The sequence below is a fragment of the Perissodus microlepis genome, chromosome 3 (genome assembly GCF_051167445.1).
Source record: "Perissodus microlepis isolate ML-2025 ecotype Zambia chromosome 3, ASM5116744v1, whole genome shotgun sequence".
NCBI lineage: Eukaryota > Metazoa > Chordata > Actinopteri > Cichliformes > Cichlidae > Perissodus > Perissodus microlepis.
The window spans coordinates 33,161,547-33,182,932 of record NC_140463.1 but is presented as its reverse complement, the minus strand read 5'-3'; the positions used below and the strand labels follow the sequence as shown (position 1 = coordinate 33,182,932).

The 21,386-nt window shown below is 40.8% G+C and overlaps 1 protein-coding gene across 4 annotated transcripts in view; it reads left to right on the top strand.

Moving 5' to 3' along the window:
* arap2 (ArfGAP with RhoGAP domain, ankyrin repeat and PH domain 2) overlaps positions 1–21,386 on the top strand; it is a 171,445-nt gene that overhangs the window by 99,495 nt on the left and 50,564 nt on the right. For all 4 annotated transcript variants that reach the window (XM_084924105.1, XM_084924106.1, XM_084924103.1 and 1 more), the window contains exons 15-16: positions 6,448–6,573; positions 19,228–19,372. In XM_084924105.1, coding sequence (XP_084780231.1) covers positions 6,448–6,573; positions 19,228–19,372 — 271 coding nt within the window. The remainder of the gene's footprint in view (positions 1–6,447; positions 6,574–19,227; positions 19,373–21,386) is intronic.

Below are 21,386 nucleotides of genomic sequence, written 5' to 3'. Positions count from 1 at the left end.
TTCAAATGCAGTGACGTGGCTGCCGTGAGACTAAAGGAAAGATGTCAGAAGACTGAGTCTCAATTATAGAAGACTGCAGTGAAAGAGTGGTTGGTGTCTGCAAAGATTTTCAGGTTTCAGATTGGGCTGCAGCTTTCTTACATTTTTTTAAATGACGTGTATTTGATCTTACCGAACAGACAGTGTTTTCACTTAGAGAGTGCATGTTTTTATTCATATTTCCACACCGACTGTGGGCCTAAATTTCATTTAAAGTGATATTAGAAAGGTCTTAAAAAGCATTACGTGTAACTTGTTTAAGCCTGAAAGAGCAATTTGACCGGTTATAGAAATATTAGATAATACCGCTGTTAAAGCAGCTCCTCCAGCAGATAATATCAGTGCAAAGTGTGGCATAAAGAAAAGCCTGCTCTCCTCAGGACTGCAGCACTTCTCTGTAAACACAAAACCCCTGCCATCTGAACTATTTGTAAAATGCTAAACCCCATAAAAATTGTACAAATGTTGGCTTTAAGCTCACAGTTTTAACGAAACGACTTGCACATCTTGTTGCGTAACACCCGCCCTGCTAGGCATCAGCTAATGCCTACAACTGTGAGCAGAACAATGTAAACATGTAAATAGTGTTTTATGGAGGCTCTTCACTCCACCCAGGAGGCCGTTGTACTGTGAAACCGAGCTGTACAGCAATGCCTCTTACTGTTGGCATCATTCCACTCCTTAAATGACACACCATGGATTTGGAGGCAAAGAAGTTTTATTGTTGTCGCCCTAGCGTCCCTGATGCCCTGAATCTTGCGTCACATTAAAAATTTATCTGGCAGACTTTTCAGTGTGGGTAATAAAAGGAACACTCACACACACACACATATATATATCTATACACACACTAAATCAAACTCGCGTCTCTATTTCACCCCGTTGTTAGCTTCAATGCAGGACTGGCAGTTTTTTTTTTTTCTGTCCTTGTTGACATTGTTTATGTTTTTGACCAGTTCCCTCTGACTGCACGCAGGGCAGTAAGAGGGTTAGGAGGTCACAAAAAGCTGCTTAGTGTTTGGGTAAATTAAGGTGAAGTGTCTGTTTGTGGATGGTTTTAATTTTAAAAAAGTGTTTGTGTGTGCTTGTGTATGTGTGTGTGAGCATGTCCTCCAGCTATACAGCTCAATAAATACAATAGTTTCTTTTTCTTTAATCCTAAGAATGACTATAAGTTTATACACTGAGGAAACCGCTAGCTCTTTTTATCTTTAGCTGACTTAGGCGTTCCTTTACGCTCTTCCCGCACGTGTTCTGTATTTGTGTTATCGCTTACCTCATTGCTCTGTGCGCGCGCGTTTGTGTAGGTGTGTGCGTGCATGTGTGTGACCGAGCTCCTCTGATTACCCCACTGTCCACTGCTTGTTGGGGACCACTTTGTGACCGTTGCCGTGGGCGACCAGATGGCTAATTGAGCACTCTGTCATGTCACCTCCCTTCACAGGGGACTGAGCCAATCGGCGCAGGCCAGACTTCTCAGCTGCCGCCCCCACAGACATCACAGTCCCATCTTAACAGAGTCCAGCTTTAGGGGCCCAGAGGGGTTGTTTAGAAAGCTCACAAAGGGAGCCTTGTTACAACTGATACCACATCAAGCCACTGGCTTATTTACATTTTGTCAATCTGAGTGGCCGACAGTGGAAAATGTGTGCATGTGCGTCCGCGTATGTGTGTGCGTAGACTCACTTCCCTGCAATTTGACTGCGAAATCATATTCCCTGTATTTATGATGCCGGAATTGGCAGACATATCCTCTGTTAGATTCACAGCTAGATTACAGATGCTGCTAACTAACTTGGCACGGCATTCCTTGGCATCACATCAAAAGTATATTACTCTTGTTACGAATAGCCAAGAAAAAAGGCCTGTGTCCTGCAGAAATGATGCTACTGCTGTTGGGATGTTGCTTTACACGAGCTCGGCTGTAAATGGATGAAGGATGACGTGCATTTGTGAGCTGTTTTTCAATGTAATTTCCCCTTGAAGTCTTCATTAATATTTACTTGATAAACTTGGCTAAATCACTGTTATGTAAAGAAAAAATGCCAAAACTGATGCATGTTTATTAATTAAATCATTGATTGATTATTAATTACCGTTAAAACTTTTTTGTACTTCTTAGATTTTGTTTTTTTTAATAACGTGCTAAAGATTAATTTGGCTATTGCAGCTGATGTTAGTGCTGAATAATGTAGTAGCTACAAAGGTGATGTAGTTCTTGCCTGTTGACCAACAACAATCCATCCAAGTTCAAATGGAGCATTTGGATTTAATAAGTGGATTTTGTACTGAAGACTAATTTTTAAACATGCTATTCAGATGTGGCCTACTATAAATGAGTATGAAGGAGCACAGGGTGGGAACTACTTCTTCTTGGACTCTTTTGTGTACCCTATGATGCATCATGGCCCCGAGAACCATAATTATATAGATATGCATCTGGCTGGGGGCCCATTTAGCTCACCTGGTCGAGGCTCAACAAGGCTCAACACAGCGGCCTGGTTCAAGTCTTGACTGGGACCCTTTTGCTGCATGTCTTCTTCCATACCCATCGTTCCACCTTCCTGTCTAATTTTAACTGTCCAATCACATAAAAATGAAAAAATGCCCCTCAAATGGATCTCTGTGTATTTTGTCAGCTCCTTCAGTTAAAAACACAATGAAAATTCTCTGAATTTTTAATATTCTTTTGACTTTTATCCCCGTATTAGATCTTTGAGCCTTTGAACCTTGCAAATGCCCCTGTGAAGTCTGAGCGTGTAGGTTTTCTCCTATTCAGAAATGATACTTTTCACACCTACAAGTCTGCAGGGGTCATAAATGTCGTCATCAGAGGGTGAACATGAGGCTCCGTGCAGACGTTGTGTAGTACGTCTATAAGGACTCTGCACTGCAGAGGCACCGACAACACATGGTTCCTGCACGCAGACTGCCAAACAGAGTAATAACAACAACTTACTCAACTATGGTGTCTGAGGCTCTCCAGACGGGAGCATAATCCCAGCCTTAATGCAAACTGTATGACGTGAACAAAGCAGCAGCTGCAGAGACTTGCAGGAAAAGGGAGGTTTGATTTCCTACTTCTATAGAAAAATGAACATAGACATTATGACTGAGGGAACACACGAGCATTATTAAGTGGACAAAAATAAGCTGAACGGATATTAAGTCATAATGTTTTTCTTGTTTTGTATTCACCTTTAAGGCAGAGTTTGATCTGTAACATTGGCTAACAGTTTGCTAATAAGATGCTGCAGTAACACAGGCCCAGAGACTCCTCAGTGACCCCCTGATAACCGCTCGTCTCCAGGGGGGAAAATGCGTATTCCCTTACCAGTTGCGTGTTTGCTTGCTGTCGCTGCACAAAAACTGGCATATTAGAAGAGGTGTATAGTGCTGCACTAAAAAACCTCTTTGCAATTGCTTTGGTCACCAGCAGATTACCATAGTGTCAGTGTTTCCATGGAAGATGCCATTTGGTCTGTTATTACTCACCAACTATTTGCTATATGGTTGTGAGACTGTGAAGAGAGCAATGAAAACTGCGAATGGACGCACCATTAACTTTCAAAATAAAAGCCGTGGCTTTTGAAACCTATTGGTTTCAGTGGTCTTCAGTGTCACTGTGTTTAGTTTTGTCCACATTTTTGTCAATTTTTGCTACCACTTGGTAATCAGGTAGCAATTGTTTGTGAAGGACTTGGCAGCTTCTAAACAAAGAATGCGCTACAATAAGAACGCACTACTGACCAAAACCTTCGTAAGGCGGTTTTCCTGTCCAGTACCCTTCTTGCAATTACACCTAGCAATAGCCTAAGTTTGTTTCTTATTCACATTTCTCTGTGTATTTCTAATAGGTTGCTTGTTTGTTTTAATATGAGAAAAACATAATTTTTATGTTTTGATATGTTTTTATGCCTGTGGAACCCTTTGAACCTTTATGTTTGACATGGATTTGAAATTGCAATATATATACTGTCCTTATTTGTGTTTGAGTCTATAATTACATTTCAGTTTTTAGAGATTCATGGCTTGTTCTCTACTTGGTTTCTTTGCACCACTGAAACAGTTTTGGACAGTAAAAAAAATGCTTTCTATAGAGACGTATGATTTTTGCTGTAGTTCTTAAATGCTCTCTAAGTTGGGCTTCTAAATCCTTTTTTATTACATGCTTACTTGATAGTTTACTTCAAAGCAAAGAGTATTAATGCACATTTGAACACAATTAGCTCGTCTGACATAATGAAACTACACACATAACGATGTTCAGAATAAGCTTTTTTGTTAAATTAACTGGCTGTTTTTTCGCTGGGGAACGATACGCCGTCCTGAGAAGAGGCATTAGTGGTGTTACTAAAGGGTAGAAATGTCACTTCAATCAAAAGTGGTTTCAATTAAAGTTATTTTACCTTGCTTGATGAGGGAGCTGGAGGTAGTGAAGATAAAATCGGTAAGATATTTCCAAGGCTCTGGCAGAAAATTGAACCCCAGAATTGAAGCTAATTGAATTTGAGAATGATAAGGTTGAATGTGGGGAGCTCTTGAAGTTTGCGAGAAAAAGAGAGAAAAATGAGTGACTTCTAATTTTAATGGACAAAGATGAAGCGAGGACACAGTGTAGAAATTATTCGTTTTTTTAACAGATATAGTACGTGGAGGACTCTGCCACGAAGTGCTCTCACAATGCTGCGTCTTTGACTTTGTCACATGGTCACTCTCTTTCAATGTCATGAATAAATAAACACCAACTTGTATAATCATTTTTTATGCTGCTTGTGGAAAAAAAGAAAATAATACTGTGCTGCTTTATTGATGCCCACGGGAAAATACTCTCCATATGTAGGTCAGTGCACGAGTTCAAGAACAGCAATTGTGAAGCCAGTGGGGATTCATTGTCTTTCTTACGGGTCCTTCACTAGTGTGAAAGCTTACCAGAGCTGGATCGGGGATTCACATATTCGGCTTGAAGGACAGACTTTTTAGTCAGGTATTTTATAATGATGACACTGCGAGAGAAAGCTCGACTCACGCGTGGGATTGGTGTTATTTTAATCTAAAACACTTTCCACATCCCAAATCTGAACAGCAAAATGAGATCTCAGCAGTGATTGGCATGCACTGGAGGCTGGTGTTAGGGGATCTGTTAGAATATCAGCTAATGCAAGCAGTGATTGTCATGTTAACGTGTGTAGTGGAGCCACTGTACTATGGTTAGAGGGCAGAGGCATCACCTTGTTGCCCCTTTCAGCAAATGTTCTTTGCAAGTGAATTATTTACTGAGTGGAATTCTAGAGAGAGATCACAAAGTTAGCGAATAAAGTATAAAAAATTACCCCAGAAAACCGTTTTGGGTGCACTTGGTTATTTTCCCATTGCCGATAAGTTCGTCTATTTATGTGATTTTGCATATCGTATGATTGTGAAACCAATTTAAATGCTCACTTATTACGTTAAAACAATTCTTAAAAGCTGCAGTAGGCAGAGATCTAGAACAGCTGAACCAACTGAAAGCACCATAACAGACATAGACATCTTCCCTCTCCCACTGGACAGGAAATGGCATTTGCACTACAAATTAGGCCACACTCTCACTGGGCCACACTAGAGACTGGTTCGCGACCCACTGTAAACCTTTCCCTGACCGGTTGGTGAGTGGTTGCTGGCTATTGGTAGATAAATTTGTTTGCAAAGAGGTGGTCTACCAAAAAACCTCCTTGCAACTGGGTTGGTTGCTAGTGGATTTCTGCAGTTAGCCATAGTGTGCATATGTCAACTACTAACCAAAAATGGGGAACAGTCGCCCTCAAAGTAAGCTTTTAAAATTTGTTGACTCCAGAGGTAAGTCAAAAATTTTGTTCAAAGGGGGAACATTTTCTATTTCTGGACTGTCCTGCACTTCTTGCAGTTTAACCACCACTTGGCAAGTGGTTGGAGAATGTTTGGCATTTTGCATGCAGAATACAGACAACCACGGCAACTTGCTAGTGATCAAAGCAATTACTAGGTTTTTGGTGCAGCGTTATATATCTTTGTGACCGATTTTACTGGCTGAATACCAGCAACCTCCAACAACCAGGAGTTCAAACCCTAATCTCTCAGGTGAAAATGTCATTGGCTTTACTCCATTGCACCACAGCTTTTTACTTAATACTTCATCCCTCTGGGCCTCTACTTAACCTGATCTGATCTCTCTCTGGATACTTGAATAAAAATAATAAGTAATTATTATTTTTTTCTCCAATGTTGCTTAAAAAATCTGATTACACCAGCTTTAATTTTGCTTTGCATCCCTTGAAAAAAAGGTAACATAAATGGCAGTAAAGGAATGAATTGATAGACGGGTGCCATTACATTCTTTGAGGAAAACCATTTCTTTGCTCATGTGTTCCTCCTCTGCTTCCCTTGTAGCTTTCCTTCGACTGGACCAATGGTCAGAGAACGCCTGCCTGCCTGAGGCTTCCATCTTCATGGACGGTTTCCTCTACATCTCATCTTCATCTACCAAGGCGACGTTGGACCGTCGTGGTAGGGATGGTGAGTCAAAATGGCATTTTTGCAAATCACTGGCAAGTCCAATCCATCCATCAGTCCATTTGTAAGCAATATAAGCTGCATGTTTTGTCAGAGGTCTCCTCCAGTTAAGCGCTGATCGATCAATCAGTGTCAGTCTGTCAGCTGTCAAACTGCCAATCGTTTAATCCGTACAGCAAGCAGTCACAGTCACAACGATCAATGAATTTGTCTTTCAAACGAGTTCTTCCTCGTCCTCTGGGAGGTCTTGTCAGACACAAGTATGTTAGATGAATCATCAGTGAATGCACTACGGAAGCACGGGGCAAATCTGACAAAAAACTACGACAAAAAAACTAATTAAAGACAGAATTTTAGCACAAATCCGTTGGAAATGTACCTGAGATGCCTTCTCCAAAACTTCAAATTTCTCTTTCTTTTGTCTTCCAAGCGAGTTTAAAACTTTTAATCAGCTTCCATTTCTCACCCAACTCATCAGCTGCTGCTGAACCTCCTGCTCTGCAGTGGTCCCACTTCTCCAAACAGCTGGAGCATTTCTGGGGCCCATGGGTAATTAGGAGAAGGAGCCAGCTTTGGGTAATGCCTCTGGGGAAGGGGGTTATTGGGAAGGTGGAGGAGTGGGACGCGGAATGGGGGGATGGGGGAAAAACACTACCTGCCACTTGAATGAGCTAAATCTCCTTCATGTTCAGCATGATCTACCTCCATTTCCATTATCCCACACATGCACTGCTCTCATTGGCGGTTGTACATGCTGGCTAATGAACAGGGCTGAGGTCTGGGGAAATTGCCTCTTAGAGAAAATTGTGGAAAATTTAGCCGAGTATCTCTCGAAAAATCTCATTATCCGCACAAATGAAATTCATTTTCATTTCATTTGTTAAATAATTCCAGTGTAATGCAACTTGACTCTTAATTTCATAGTTTTTGGCCAAAATTTGTATTAGCCATAATAACGTGGTTACTCACCGAGGAAATTGGGAACAAGGTGATTTCATTGCAAAAGAAAAAAGCTCGACAAGAAACCAGAATGATCAAATGACCAGTTTTGAAGCGTATCTGAAAGGGAAAAAAAAGTCAGATTAAATTAATTCATTTTTTTATATTCTGGTCATGTTGTATCAACAGAATGAAACTACAAAAACAGAATTTACAAATTATTATTATTTTTTATTCATGCCTTGTTCTTCATGTTTTTCATCAAAATAGAAATGAAAGCAAATGAAATGGTTAAATGTTATTCTGTAACGCTATAGATCAGGGATGGGGAACTCGTCCTGCAGGTTTTAGCTCTCACCCTGGGTCAGCACACCTGAATCAAATGATTACTTCATTATCAGGCCTCTGGAGAACTTCAAGACATGCTGAGGAGGTCATTTAGCAATTTAAATGAGCTGTGTTGGATCAAGGACACCTCTAAAACCTGCAGGACACCGGCCCTCGAGGCCTGGAGTTCCCCCACCCCTGCTATAGAGCCTTCTACGCATTACACATAAGGCCATGTCCACACTAATATATTTTCGTTTGAAAACGCATCTTTTTCTCTCCGTTTTGGCCCTCCGACCACACTGAGACGGCGTTTTCACTCAAGGAAAGCAGATACATTTGAAAACGCAGTTTTCGCCTCGCAGTGTGGACAGCGAACCCGGAGCCTTTTCGAAAACGATGACACGTTTTAGTCATGTGATGCAGTCATGTGACCAATTAAACTAAGATAGCAGAGGGCATTATACAGCAGTTGTTTTGTTTGCTCTGAATCTTGTCAGCCCTATTAAAGATTAATATCAGTTTGTACATGCTCCAGATAGCTTTTCTTCAAATTCTTTAATTCTCACTCGCTTTTGCAACTTTGTACTTTTGTGTTACTTGCAGCAACAACACCACCTCATTGTTAGTCCATTTAAAAAACTCTGTGCTTTTCCTCGACATTTTGCTGCGACGTTTCAAAGAGCCGGAAAGTAAATAAACGGCAGACAGAAATGAGGAAGGTCGAATCGTCTTGCGTTTCACGCATGCGCAGTGCTGGAACTTAAGCGTTTTCGGCCGTTTCAATGTGGACGCACAACTCTATGAAAACGACTGAAAACGATAGGGTGGATGTGGAAAAAGCTGTTTTCAAATTTATCCTAGCTACTGTAGACGTAGCCTAAATTAGCTGCTCATCTATGGATATGCGTGCTATGAGGCTCCCGGTGCACAGTTTCTGTGCTGATGTTAATGCCAGACGAGGTTTGGAAAGAAGGTGGAGCAGTAGCTACTGTTACTCATTGTGCACGTCAGGAGTTGGTGAGCACATCTACATTCACAATAAATGACCTACCAGAATAGGTCATTACTGAATGTCGGTGGACCTGTATCAGATGGAAGTATAAAATGTTAAGTTGTTGTAATAACAAGATAATTTTTAAACTGCATTGTACTGTTATCTTAGTAAGAAGTCATAAATAACCACCCCAATCTGTTTAATATTGGCTGGTGTTGTTTACGTGAATGTTTTGCCAAAAAATACACTGATGTGTCTGCAGAGCAGTGAGAGCAGCTCTAGACTGCAGTGGTTAACACGTTGGCTTGGTAAGCAAAAGGTCACTGGCTCGATCTACCCGCTGTAGCCATCTTGAAAGTAACTTTAGCTAAGTATTTCCTAAGGTTACAGTCTCTGCTCGAGGCCATACCACCCTGAGCATGCCCAATGGTTGGTACTTGGATGGTCGCCTGGGAATCTTGTGGCAGCTGTGGCTCAGCATGTAGAGCCGGTCATCTATCCAGTGCCTGCTCCAGTCTACATGCTGAAGTATCCTTGGGCGTAATTTGACATGAACGCAGAGTTGCCCCTGATGTATCCATCGGAGGTTGTGTGTGTGCGAATATTAGATGAGGTGCTTGGATATAGAAAAAGAGCACTTGTATGAAGGTGACTGAGTGAAGGAGGCTTGTAGTAAAAAAAGCGCTTTGAGTGCTCTGTCAGCGTAGAAAAATACTATATAGTTACCAGTCCATTTACCATTTTGTATCCTAATATAAAAGCCGAGATGGAACGTGAGTACATGGGTTGTTGTTCCACATACAGCGGGTGTTTCAGACAGAGTATTGCTACAGGTGCCCATTTTTGTTGGCCACTGTCGTGCATTTTATACCACTTGCAGTCGCCGCGCCATCTCCTCAGATAAGTGCTTGTGATAGTTCCTCCAATAAATACCTTGTTATTTCATCAATTATAGAAAACCACGCAGACACGGCTTTTGTGCTTTAATGGTGCTTTAACTGCAGCTGCAGCTGCTGAAAATTTCAGAGGGTTTGGGTTCAAAACTCGGTGTGTTCCAACTTCTTCAATCACAAGGAAACGCTGTCAAGACTTTGCGAGCGCAGAGGGGTGAGGTATTTTTGAATGTGCTCTCCTGGATGCCTTTTGCTCGCAGGCTAATGGTTTGATGGTCTATAGATGCACCAAAGTCCTTAATAATTCATACAGTAGCTTGTGCTCATGGCTTAATAAAAGCACTCTGCCACAGTGTCTTAAACTTCACCTTCTTTTTTTGGCTTGGAGAGAGCTCTAGTGAGCTGTTGTGCTTCCACTGATGGGAACTAGTATGTGTAAATTAATTTGGCAAGGAGTTTTGGTAATGCCTTTGAAAAAAGGTGGCTGGGGGGTGAGGACCAGTGTGCTGGCCCACAGTAATGAAATAAAATACAACGCCTGCTTCGCATTTGGCAGCATGTAAAGTCAAGACACTGCTGCTAATATAGATTAGGGTTAGAAAAACAAATTTCCTTGTTTAATTTAACAGCGCTGCACCGTCCTCGGCAGCATGGCACCACTTTACCTCCCGCTTCCTGTTGTGTTTGAGCTCGGCTTCATATCCGGTTTGTACAGTTGATTCCAGCGTCAATTAAGTCCTCCCCCTTCGAACGGGCCGAGCGGTGACTCATGCTACTCCCACACTGAAGAGCGTGCACTTCTCCGTGTGCGCTCGCGTGAGTCCTTTGAGGGGAAAGCAAGACAGTTAGTGTCTGAAATGGTGAGTGGCAGCAAGGAAATGGCATCCTCAATTTTGTTTGATTAGTTTTGTCTTTTCCCTCATCAGCAGTGCTTTTTTTCCCTTTCCCCAGCAACACTAGCTCAGAAGAGAAGAGAGAAGAGACAGATGTGGAATTACATTTTACTGAGGACATAAATCTGTGTGGAGAATTCAGTTACTTGCAGCTACAAAGTTGGAGTCGGGTTTTTGATAGTGAACCAAATCTTCTTTGTGGTTTATGGTAAAAATTAGCTTTCAAAGACTGCTTAAATAATTACAATTTCTAAGTAGTCACATTTATACTGCTCTGTTTTTATTTCACGAGCACTAGACAAAGCCCATTGAAACAATTTGTCTTAATCTAATGTATTTTTTGGGGTGTCTGTGTTTATGTAACCGCGCCTCCTGCCTAAATGAGTAAGCAGTGCTGTTGCTAAAGCCAGAAATACATGGCAGATAGTGTGTATTTTTTTCCCTTTATCTTATGCCTTATCTGTCCATTCCTCCCTGTAATGAAGTGGGCTGTAATTCTGGCACAGACAGATCGTTCAGATCCCTTCAGTTTCTCGATTTCCATTTCCAGCCCCCCTGACAAGCTGTCCAGCAGATGTCTTCATCACAGATATTTTAGTCTGATGGCAAGATAGGCAGAAGATTGGTGGAAGGAGTAGAGGTGGGAGAGTGAGCGAGGGAAGAGGTTGATTCAGTGGAAGAGGGGCACAGCCGGCTATTTCGCTGCATACTGAAATGGGTGCCTGCGCCGCGTCGATAAAAAGTTTCGGGGGACTTTTTGGGTAAATCTGGGCGAGCGCGGTTAAAAATAAAACTTGATACACATTCAGAGTTAAAACTTTTGAGTAAACTTGTTATTCTATAAATGCGGCTCATTCAGTCAATGAACAATAAGACAGTTTAAATGCCACATTGACTGGCTGATTTGTCTAATCAGCCTGCTCATCATACGCTCTTGGAGCATTTAGCACATTTTACAAATTGCTGTAGTGAGAGAGGAGGTGAAGGGAAAAGAAGCAGCAAAAGGAGAAACTGAGGTTCCACATAGTAGATTTCCTCTGGAAAACACTATGCGGGGAGAGCTTTTAGTGTATAAGCTAATTGGCCCAATTTAGCGGGTGCAGGCTTGTACCACGCTTGGCTTCCGCTAGGCGTTGTCTCTGGCGGCTGGTTGTGGACTCCCGCGGAGAACGGCTGGGCCGCAGGGCCGTTGCTGTGTGTGGGGAACAGCTGGCAATGGACGCAGCTGCTTGATTGTAAATCAAGCCCCATTGTTCCTGCTATTGCGCTGGTGCTTGTGTGGAAGCTAGTGGTATCCCACCCGCTAAGGAAATGCCGAACCACAAACAAAGAGGGAAGATAGATGCACATGATTGGGTGATGTGCAGATATTTGATAAAGCCAGTTTCCTGGGGGAATATCTTCAAGGGATCCAAAGGCATTCACTGCTGTGTTAGGAAGTAACTTGTGCCACACATTTTTAACACAGTTGCATTCAAGTGATTGAAACTCATTGTAGTTATTTACAGAGACCATGCCAGTATGGCACTGAAATGGCAGCATCACATGTCCTGCATCTAGAGTACAGCTTCCTTGCCTGGTTTTATAGATATTCTTCTACTTTGTGTGTCTTCTGTCTTATCCGTAATCCATCAAATCAAACATTCATTCCCAATTCAAGCCCGAAGAAGATCAGTAGCGATGTCTCCAATTAGATTTTTTTAAATTCTTGACTTGTGACACCTTGTGGCTGCCCCCTTTCTACGATCTCCTCGGCATGTTAAGGCTGTATGTGAGAATCTGTACCTGTGGTTTTGCTGCCCATTATTAGGATAATTCTTCTAAAAGTGGTAGAGTAGGGAGCCCACTCATGTGTCCACTCTGATTAGCAATTTGCTTCCTGGATTCACAGTGGGACTTTTAGTGTTTTTGTCCTTGGACGAAGAGGAAATTAAAAATGTTTTCTTTGTGTCCTCGGCATAGATGGAAGGTTTTGAAGACGTCTGTTCAGGGAGATTGGATCTAGATGCCACAAATGGCAGCGTCGCAGTGATATCCATTAATATTCCTAATATTTGCATATTTCAAAGGCATTGTAACTTTTTATGACCTTGATGAGAGGTTTTGAACCTCTCCGGCATGTTAACCTTCAATAAAAATCAATATCTAAGAGTTATTTTAAACAAATGAAGCTCACCATTTTGAGTTTAACTCCTGTTTTATTTTCATATTTCAACACGTTTCTTTCTGCACCTCCAACAACAAAATTTCCACCTTACAACTGGAACAGTCACTCACGGTCTACTATTTCAGCTACAGGAGTAAAATAAAAGCACTATTATTTGATTGTTTTGGCTGCCCAGCTCAAGTTTTCATTTTCCTGGAAGATTAGCTAGAATTGCATAGTGAAAACAAGGCTCTAAGCAACCAATCCAAACACTCATTTTGTCATTATTTTATAGCCAATTCATTGCACAACCAACATTTACTTTGTTATCATGCCTTGATGCCTTGCCTGTTGTCAGTTTAATATGTTTTAAATGTGTAGTTGTTATGGGGGATTATAATGAGACTTCTGCAGCAATACCAAATGAATAGTATAAAATATATATGCATTAGTTATGGAAAAATGGGTAAACACACCTTAAGGCAGCTGTAAATTTCTAATCGCACGCAGTTTCTTATACTTTATAGTACTGTGTTTGTGTCTTGAGCCACCCATCATCTCTTTATATTCTCACCAAAATGGGAAATTTGTGCAGCAATTTCTTGGGAAATGTGCAAACATGCATATATAAATATATCATATAAGGGAAACTAGAGTTTGTACAATTCAAACGAGCTTGTCGATGAGCTTAAACACAGCCTGAGCTCTCTTATGCAAACTTTCGTGTCATTTCTTACAAGAAAGTTTGAAGGACTTTCAAAAATCGTATTTATTTTATGTTTTTCTATCCAGCTATGCTTTTACTGCTTTGGGAGTATGTTTGGGATCATTGTCATGCTGGCAAATGAAGCTGTTTCCAATCAGATGCTTTCTCGATGGTTTTACATGGTGGATCAAAATCTGAATGTACTTTTCTGTGTTCATAATTCTATCAATTTTGACAAGATCTCCAACACCAGTGGCTTAAATGCAGGCCAACCATGACAGAGCCTCCACCGTGTTTTACAGATGGCTGTAGGTGCTTACTGTTGTACAGCTCTGCTGACCTCCTCTGTACATATAAATATGATCTAAACCAAAGTTTAAAATTTGGTTTCATACCTCTATCAGACCTGTTGCTGCTGATTTTCGGCACACGTTTTATATAGCTTGGCATACCTCAGGCATACCTCTCCCTGTTTCCCTTCTTTAACAATGGCTTCTTGACAGCCAGCCTTCCACTGAGACCCATTCTGATGAGGCTTCAGTGAACAATAGACGAATCAACCGAGGGGCCAGATGCCTGTCTCATGTCCTGTGTCAGGTCTTTGCTCGAATATTTTCCTATTTCTTAAGGACATGACTTTCAGATACTATTCAACTGCTGCAGATTGTTTTTAGGCCTTGGACTTCTGCTTTTGTCTTCCACTTGGAGGTGACACACCATGCTGAGATATGTCAAGTTTTCACCAACAGCTCTTTTGCATTCCCTTCTTAATGCAAAATACTGTTTATGCCTCTCAAACTGTTATCTTTAGTATTTTCATAAATTCATCTAAAGAAATACGAATGTGGGAATTATAATTGTTGTTGTACTTGCGCAATGAAAATAAAGGGCTATTCTATTCCATGTGTTTTTGCAACAGGCTGCTAGTAACATAGTGCCTAAATCGTCTGTTGTGTGTAGACACAATGCCGGTTCATCCCTTGAGTTATGAGTTGTTTTATGCTTGAATGATTCACAGGTCAGTGTTAAGCAAGACTGAGTGAAAAAGGAGCTGAAACTTTAAAAACCTTCAGAAAGCCTAAAGAACTATTACTGTAGACCATGTTCAAAAATTACAACAAAGTCTGACTCTGTGGAAGCAAAATCTAGAGAAATGAGAGGATATTCAAGACGTTCAAGGTGCTGTATGGAGTGTCCACGTGAACGCTTACCATCTGTCGAGGCCCAGATTCCCAGGTTTAGGAGCAATTCCTATATGGAAGGGATTTGCCATTCTTTTACTGGTTTTCACATGTCAGCATCTCCTCCTGTAACCTTGTCCGTTAAGCCTGCAACACAAAGAAGATTTAAAAAAACAAACCCATTTCTTGTTTGATGATCAAATTTTTTTTTGTTTTTGACAATTTGAAGTTTTGCCTTCATAAAGACATTTAACCAAAAAAAAAAACCTTGAACGTCTGCACTAAATTTGTAATTGGACTGAACTACATTCAGCAGATGTCGAGACATTGAATGTGAACCCTAAATGTCAGCCTAGTGATTGTGACGTAAAATTTGACGGGAATCGGCAAATTCATGAGAGTTCAGCCTGTTCAACAAAGTTCCAGGGGGCAAACGTGAAGTGAGGGTGATTTAAAAAATAATGCCATGAAAACTTGTTTATTTATTAGTTAGCCTCATGTAAAATGCAGTAAACTGAACCGTGACAGCACCAAATAGGTACCACCTTTGCCTTTTAAACAACACCAGATCCTCCTGGGTATATTTTATACATATATTTTACAGATAACAACATTAACTTACTGAGCAGTATGATTTATAAGAGCAGCACAGTACTGCGTGCCATGTTTAGTAGTACTTTCGTCCATACATGACCTAAACTCCCACATAACCACCACATGAACCATTACAAAGACACTTAAAAAAATAATTACCAATATGGCACGTTCCTGCGAGCTCATGATGGCACCTGACTTCAGTTCAGAAAACAAGTGTGCCTTTTAAGAGGATGATTGTGCTAAAGGTTTCACGTGGTACAAAGGAAACTTTTCGGCTAATAAGCTATTAGGGACAGGACAGAGGGAAAGAAGGGCGAAATTACAGAGGCAGTGTAGCACGAAACAACGACTTAGCTATTCTCTGTTAAGAAATGATGGACATGACATTTTCTGCAAAACCTTAGTGATTCAGGGACACATTTGAAGCGAAAGTGAAGTGCATGGCAATCTTTTCCGTCACCAAGACAACACTGTGTCCTGTCAGATAAATTGGATTGGTAATGGCTTTAAATACCAGAGTGTCTCTGTTTCTCTGTCCTCCCAGCCTCTCCCTCTGTATGTGTCTCTGTGTATGTATATATATATATGTGTGTGTGTGTGTGCGTCCTACATACAAATAGAAATTGGTCGCTTTCAAATGGAGATGATGAATCTTTAGCTGTTGGAATAACTCTTTTCTTGGAAGTGAAGTGGGGTCAAAAGAAAAGTATTTTTTAATGCCACAGTAAGCAGTTAGGTATTAGTCACTGCATTTTTTAAAGCTGTTTACAGAATTGTGTCCAAATAGTTTTTTTGCTTAGACAAAAGACACAAAGAAAAGTCAGAAAGAGCCACAAAGAGAGGCAGTGCAAGGGTGAATAGAGCAAAACTGACATCCTCCTTTTCCCATGCTTATCACATCCTTTTTCTTTTAACAGCCAGTTGTAGACACTTCCTTTTTATTGGAACTATATCTGTTCCTTCAGAAACATCACACACAGTCTGCAGTGGAATGCACAATTAGCATATTCATGAGATGAATACAGTGGAAACTTTGGAGTCGCAAGCGACAGGGGGTGTGGGGTGGGGAGCTGTTTGTGTGTGTGTGTGTGTGTGTGTGTGTGTATGTTTGTTGCGGAACAAAAAAGCAGATGGCACGGTGACTTTGAAAATCCAAAATTAGGTATGTTTTCATGAACTTCATGCTCATTGGCTATGTAAATCGCACAGTCAGACAGTCATGAAAGACAATGTTGTGTGTGTTTTCCAGCTTTTCCTCTGAGATCATGTTTGTTGATTGAAATCTGCTTGCTGCTTGGAGTCTCTTAACAGTTCTAATTTTGAGAGTGTGTACATCTTTGCGTGCATGCGTTTGTGCCTATGTCCTCACATGCTGTGTGTATTATATTTTATTGAAACTGACGTGCGGTCTTCTTAAATAACTGCCACGTGGACGCAGATCTGGCTTTGAACAGTGAGATGTTCCTCAGGCCATGCCAGAACTACTTTTGATCATTTAAAAATGGAGACCACAGTCTTTCTGCCCAATTTGGACTCAACTTACATCATTTCTGAAAGGCTTTTTAAAATGTTGTGCTTTAACCACAGAGGACACTCATGGATGTAGGGAAGGAGGACATGCAGAGGGTTGGTGTGACACAAGGGTAGGATGAGACGGAGGCAGGTGATCCTCTGAGGTGACCCCTAAAGAGAGCAGCAGGAAGACGATTTATTTAACTTGAGCAGAATAGCTTTGCTTGAATCAGGGTTCACAGTATTACTGGGTCTTGGTGCAGCTGCTCAGTTCCTCCAGTGCCTGAAAAAAGCCACTTTAGGCTCTTTTAACTTAACTTTCTTCTTATTGGCTACCTCTCAAAAACAGAAGGTCTGATCAGCAGGTGGGTGGGGCATGTGTGCTGACAACCACAACATGCACATCAGATGATGGTGTAAGGATATCCACTAGTAGGTGGTGTGGTACCATTATCTGACTAGTTTGGTTTATGAGTTAACTGCACACAAAGAGAGTGTACGCAGGCGACATGTGACATTTACTCATCTGCTGCAGTTTATCTGTGAAAACTGCAATAACGTCTAATCTCTGAACTTTTAAACAGTTTTATTTGAAAGTGTTGTTTCGGCTTGCAGAGAGTCATTAGTGAGTTAAATAAGTTTCGAGTGGTGCTAATTGTCCCGAAGCCAATCACTCAGATTACTGCCTGTAATTAATAGCTTTTTCTGACTTTACAAACAATAGACAGTTTGTCCAGTTCTATCAAAATGCAAATGTACATTTAACAGTAGAGATAATAAACATTGAGGTCAAATAAGAGTCCAAGCTACACATTTATCTCAAGGTGGAATCAAGTTTGTGTGTGGAATATATCTCCAACGATAATGAAGGTTATATTGTTATAAGTACAGTTGCATTATGCATATTGTGTGTGTGTTTTTTGTTATTAAACAAACGCATTCATCCTCTTACTTTGTTTGCTTGGATCAGAAGCATCCATTGGCTACCAAATGGCCAGTGCTAGCAAACCTCAGGTGGACAAATTTACTGAGATAAAGCGGGAAAAGCCTTACCACTATAGAGTGATTTAATTACTGTATTTCAAAGTGAAAGTAAATTAATTAAATAAGTCATTTTTAACAAAGTAAAATCACTGTAAAACTTTAGCAAGTTAAGTAAAGCCTGTAACTACATACTGACAACACAGCAGTGTTTCTCAAACTCAGTAAATGATGTTGATTGATTTCAGCTCTAATCATATTTATATACAAAAAATAAACAGATAAATACATTATTCAGCCAACAATAAAGACTTAATGTGTTTATGATGTTACATTTTACAATCTTCAGTCTTGGTGAGGGCCTTTCCTGCTTTGGGACCTGATCAATAGTTAGTTGACTGCTGAGCTCACCTGACTATTGATCAGGTGAAGTCAATAGTCAGTATAACTTTTTCACAGCAGGCATGTGACTTATAGCAGCAAGTGCACAGTTGGGGGAAGTTTTGTCAATGATGACTGTGTTTCATCAGGTTTTTTGCATTAACACCACTGGCACAATGAACTGGCTCATGAGATCATACTGTTGTGGCCACAGCAATGGTGACTGTTCAGAAAAATTACACGGTCCCACCTAAAAGCTCATTATTTAGTTTAGGTAGTGATGGATGAGCAACAGTTGAAAGCATCAGGCATAGATCAGAATATTGTAATGTATATGCAGACAAACCCCTTAACAATATATGATAAAATAGCTAAGGTCCCAGCCAACCGCATGGTAACCACTGGTCGCTAGGGAAAAATGTGCGTTCCCGGACCAGTTGGCGAGTGGTTGCTGGAGGCTGCTTGCTGCCGGTAGGTGCAGTTGACTGCAAACAGTTACATGGTGTGGCACAGGATTCACCAGCTTGTCTGCAAAACCTTGCTAACTAACTACTGAATGGTACTGAAACTTGAAGTGGCAACTGTTTGCCTTAAAAGGAAAAGTTGTGCCGGTAAGCTTTATCTTTAACTTTGAAGGCGAACTGTCACTGCTTGTAGTTACCAAGTTTTTGCAGATAAGCTGGTATTTTCAGCGCAAAGCAACAGCGACTGCAACAATCCACTAGCACCAGAACAATCTTTGCGACTCACTTTACCAGTTGACTCCATTTCCCTCTGGGATTCATAAAGTTTGTCTTTTTCTGATTCTGATTCTGACTGCCAGCAACCTCCAGTAACCACTCCCCAACCGGGAAGGTAGTACACGTTTTTCCACAGCAACCAAGAGGCTGAAAAGAAAGCGAACTCCGGCAGCAAAAGAGCAGCGTTTTTATCAGTCACCACTTTAATACAAGTTTCGACTAGTGTTTAATTAGTAGTTTCAGAAGCTTTCTTACATCCTTTTTTCTATCATTGGAATGCACCAATGGATGACTAAGTTTGTAAGTGGCCTGTCCTTATACACAGTATTAGTAATGCTGCTTTCTGTGTATGTGTGAATTTCAGACATGGCACGCCGTTGGTGTACTTTGGAAGGCGGCTTCCTGAGTTACTATGAGAGCGAGCGAAGCCCTTCAGCCATTGGCAGGGTGGACGCCACCGAAGTCATTAGCCTGGCTGTCAACCACACAGAGACGATGACTGGAGCTGGGTAATGAATGCACACACAAATCAACTAATTAGTGAAAGTGAGTACATGAAGAAGAAAATCTAAAGGCTTCAGGAAATTACTTCAGTCCAAATCATGGACTGGATTTCAAAACTTTTTGTGTTCCCCTAAGCTTGAACTGATTATTACAGAGTCTTTTCAAATGAACATCAAACATAATTTACTGCTGTAAAGTAGTGCCAACATTTGTTTTTTTTAATGTATTTCTTAAACATATATTAAACATTGATATTTTTTTAAACTCACAATATGAGCTGTCCAGAGAGAACTCTTAAATTTCCTCAAACCTCCCAGAGCAGCAACAAACACCATCACATGTCCTATAGTAGCCCATGAGACTGTAACAGTTCTTTAAACCTCGCTCTTATTGGCTCATTGTCTTAGTAAATTAGCCAACCTCTAAGTTTTGCCATGAAACTCTTCCTTAAAATCACCTCATACAATTTTGGATTTATCATTCCCTCAGTGAATCTATCCAGGCTCCGAGGTAGTGAAGCAAAGCCCAAACCATGATGCTCCCTCTACTTGTGCCCTATCCCGTGCTGTAATTACGTTTTTCAGATGGGCTAAAGTTTTTTTCCCCCGCTTTCAGACAAAACATTGTAAATTTTTGCCTAAACCTTCAACTTGAAACAAATTGAGATATCATATACAATGCTTCCATTAGCATCACTTTTATTCAGTGTTTTCTAACAGTGGAGCTACAAACGCAGATTTAGAGATTTCTGCAGATGTTGTGTTTCTACACTTGGCCCACTTTCAGGATTGAATGTTCTGCTCTTGGTGTGATCTTTGCATGATGCCAGCTCTTTTCTTATAGATGATTTGTGTTTTTGTGGATTGGTTTACACTTTGGTCTTCATAAAGGCGTTTGTAGCTTTTTCTGGCTTTGCGCATCTCTACGAACCTTCGATGACCTTCAGAGTTGTTGCGATGTTTCACACCAATCCGTCTTTATTGTGTGCCATTATTTAGAGCCAGGGACACCTCTGCAAGTCACGCATCCCATCCTGGTCATACCAGATATTCACAGCTTTCCCTGCTGTGCTATTAATGTCGAGCATTTAACATTAATTTAAATCCAGTATGTGGGGGCCGCACATAAATTACACTTTGCAGGAGATCAATAAGGTAATAAGGCTTTCATAAACACTCAACATTTAAATTTACTCTTATTCATGCACATCCCTCGTACATAAGCATACGCAGCACAACCCTGCAGTTAAACTGCTTTGAAATGCTTCATTTGCATCCTCTCTACTAAATCATAATTTATGTGATTGTTAAATCTGCTTTAAGGACACACGTGTCACACATACACAAAAGGCATTTTGAATAATTTATTTCTTTTATTGGTTAAAATCATTTTTACTGCACGTGTTATTCATATATTGCAGCACCACAGCCTACTTGACGTGGATGTATTCTTTCCCCTCGTCGTGTGTCTCATTAGCATAATCTCAGACTGAGCATTATTCAGTTTTACAGAACCATCAGGGCTTTATGAGCGCTATGTTTACTATTTACTTTGGTGGGGATGCAGTTTTAACTGCCACTTCCTGTGTTCGTGTTACCGTTCCGCCTCACCCCGATCGCGTTCAGCACTCCTCAGTCAGATTATGATGCAGCTACACCACAAAAAAACAACAAAAAAAGTTGCTTTGACAACAAACTTTTATTTACTTATTTATTTATTTCTTGTGGAAGTGGTGCAAACACTCAAAAAAGAAACAGCAGATGTCCCCATACGTCCCCGCTCACGTGCGTCACACTCCCACTGCATCCTGTATGTGCGTTCATGTGCCTGTCCCCCTGTTCCCGAGCTCGGAGTCTGATAACGGCTTATGATTAAAGCATAAGCCAAGTCCTTAATGATAGCAGCAGATGTTATGAAGAGGAAACAATGCTTTTATTTGTAAATGTTATGTATACAGCCATTAGAGACACATCTGGCTTGCTAAAACTTTGACCTTTTTTAATGAGCTGGACACACACA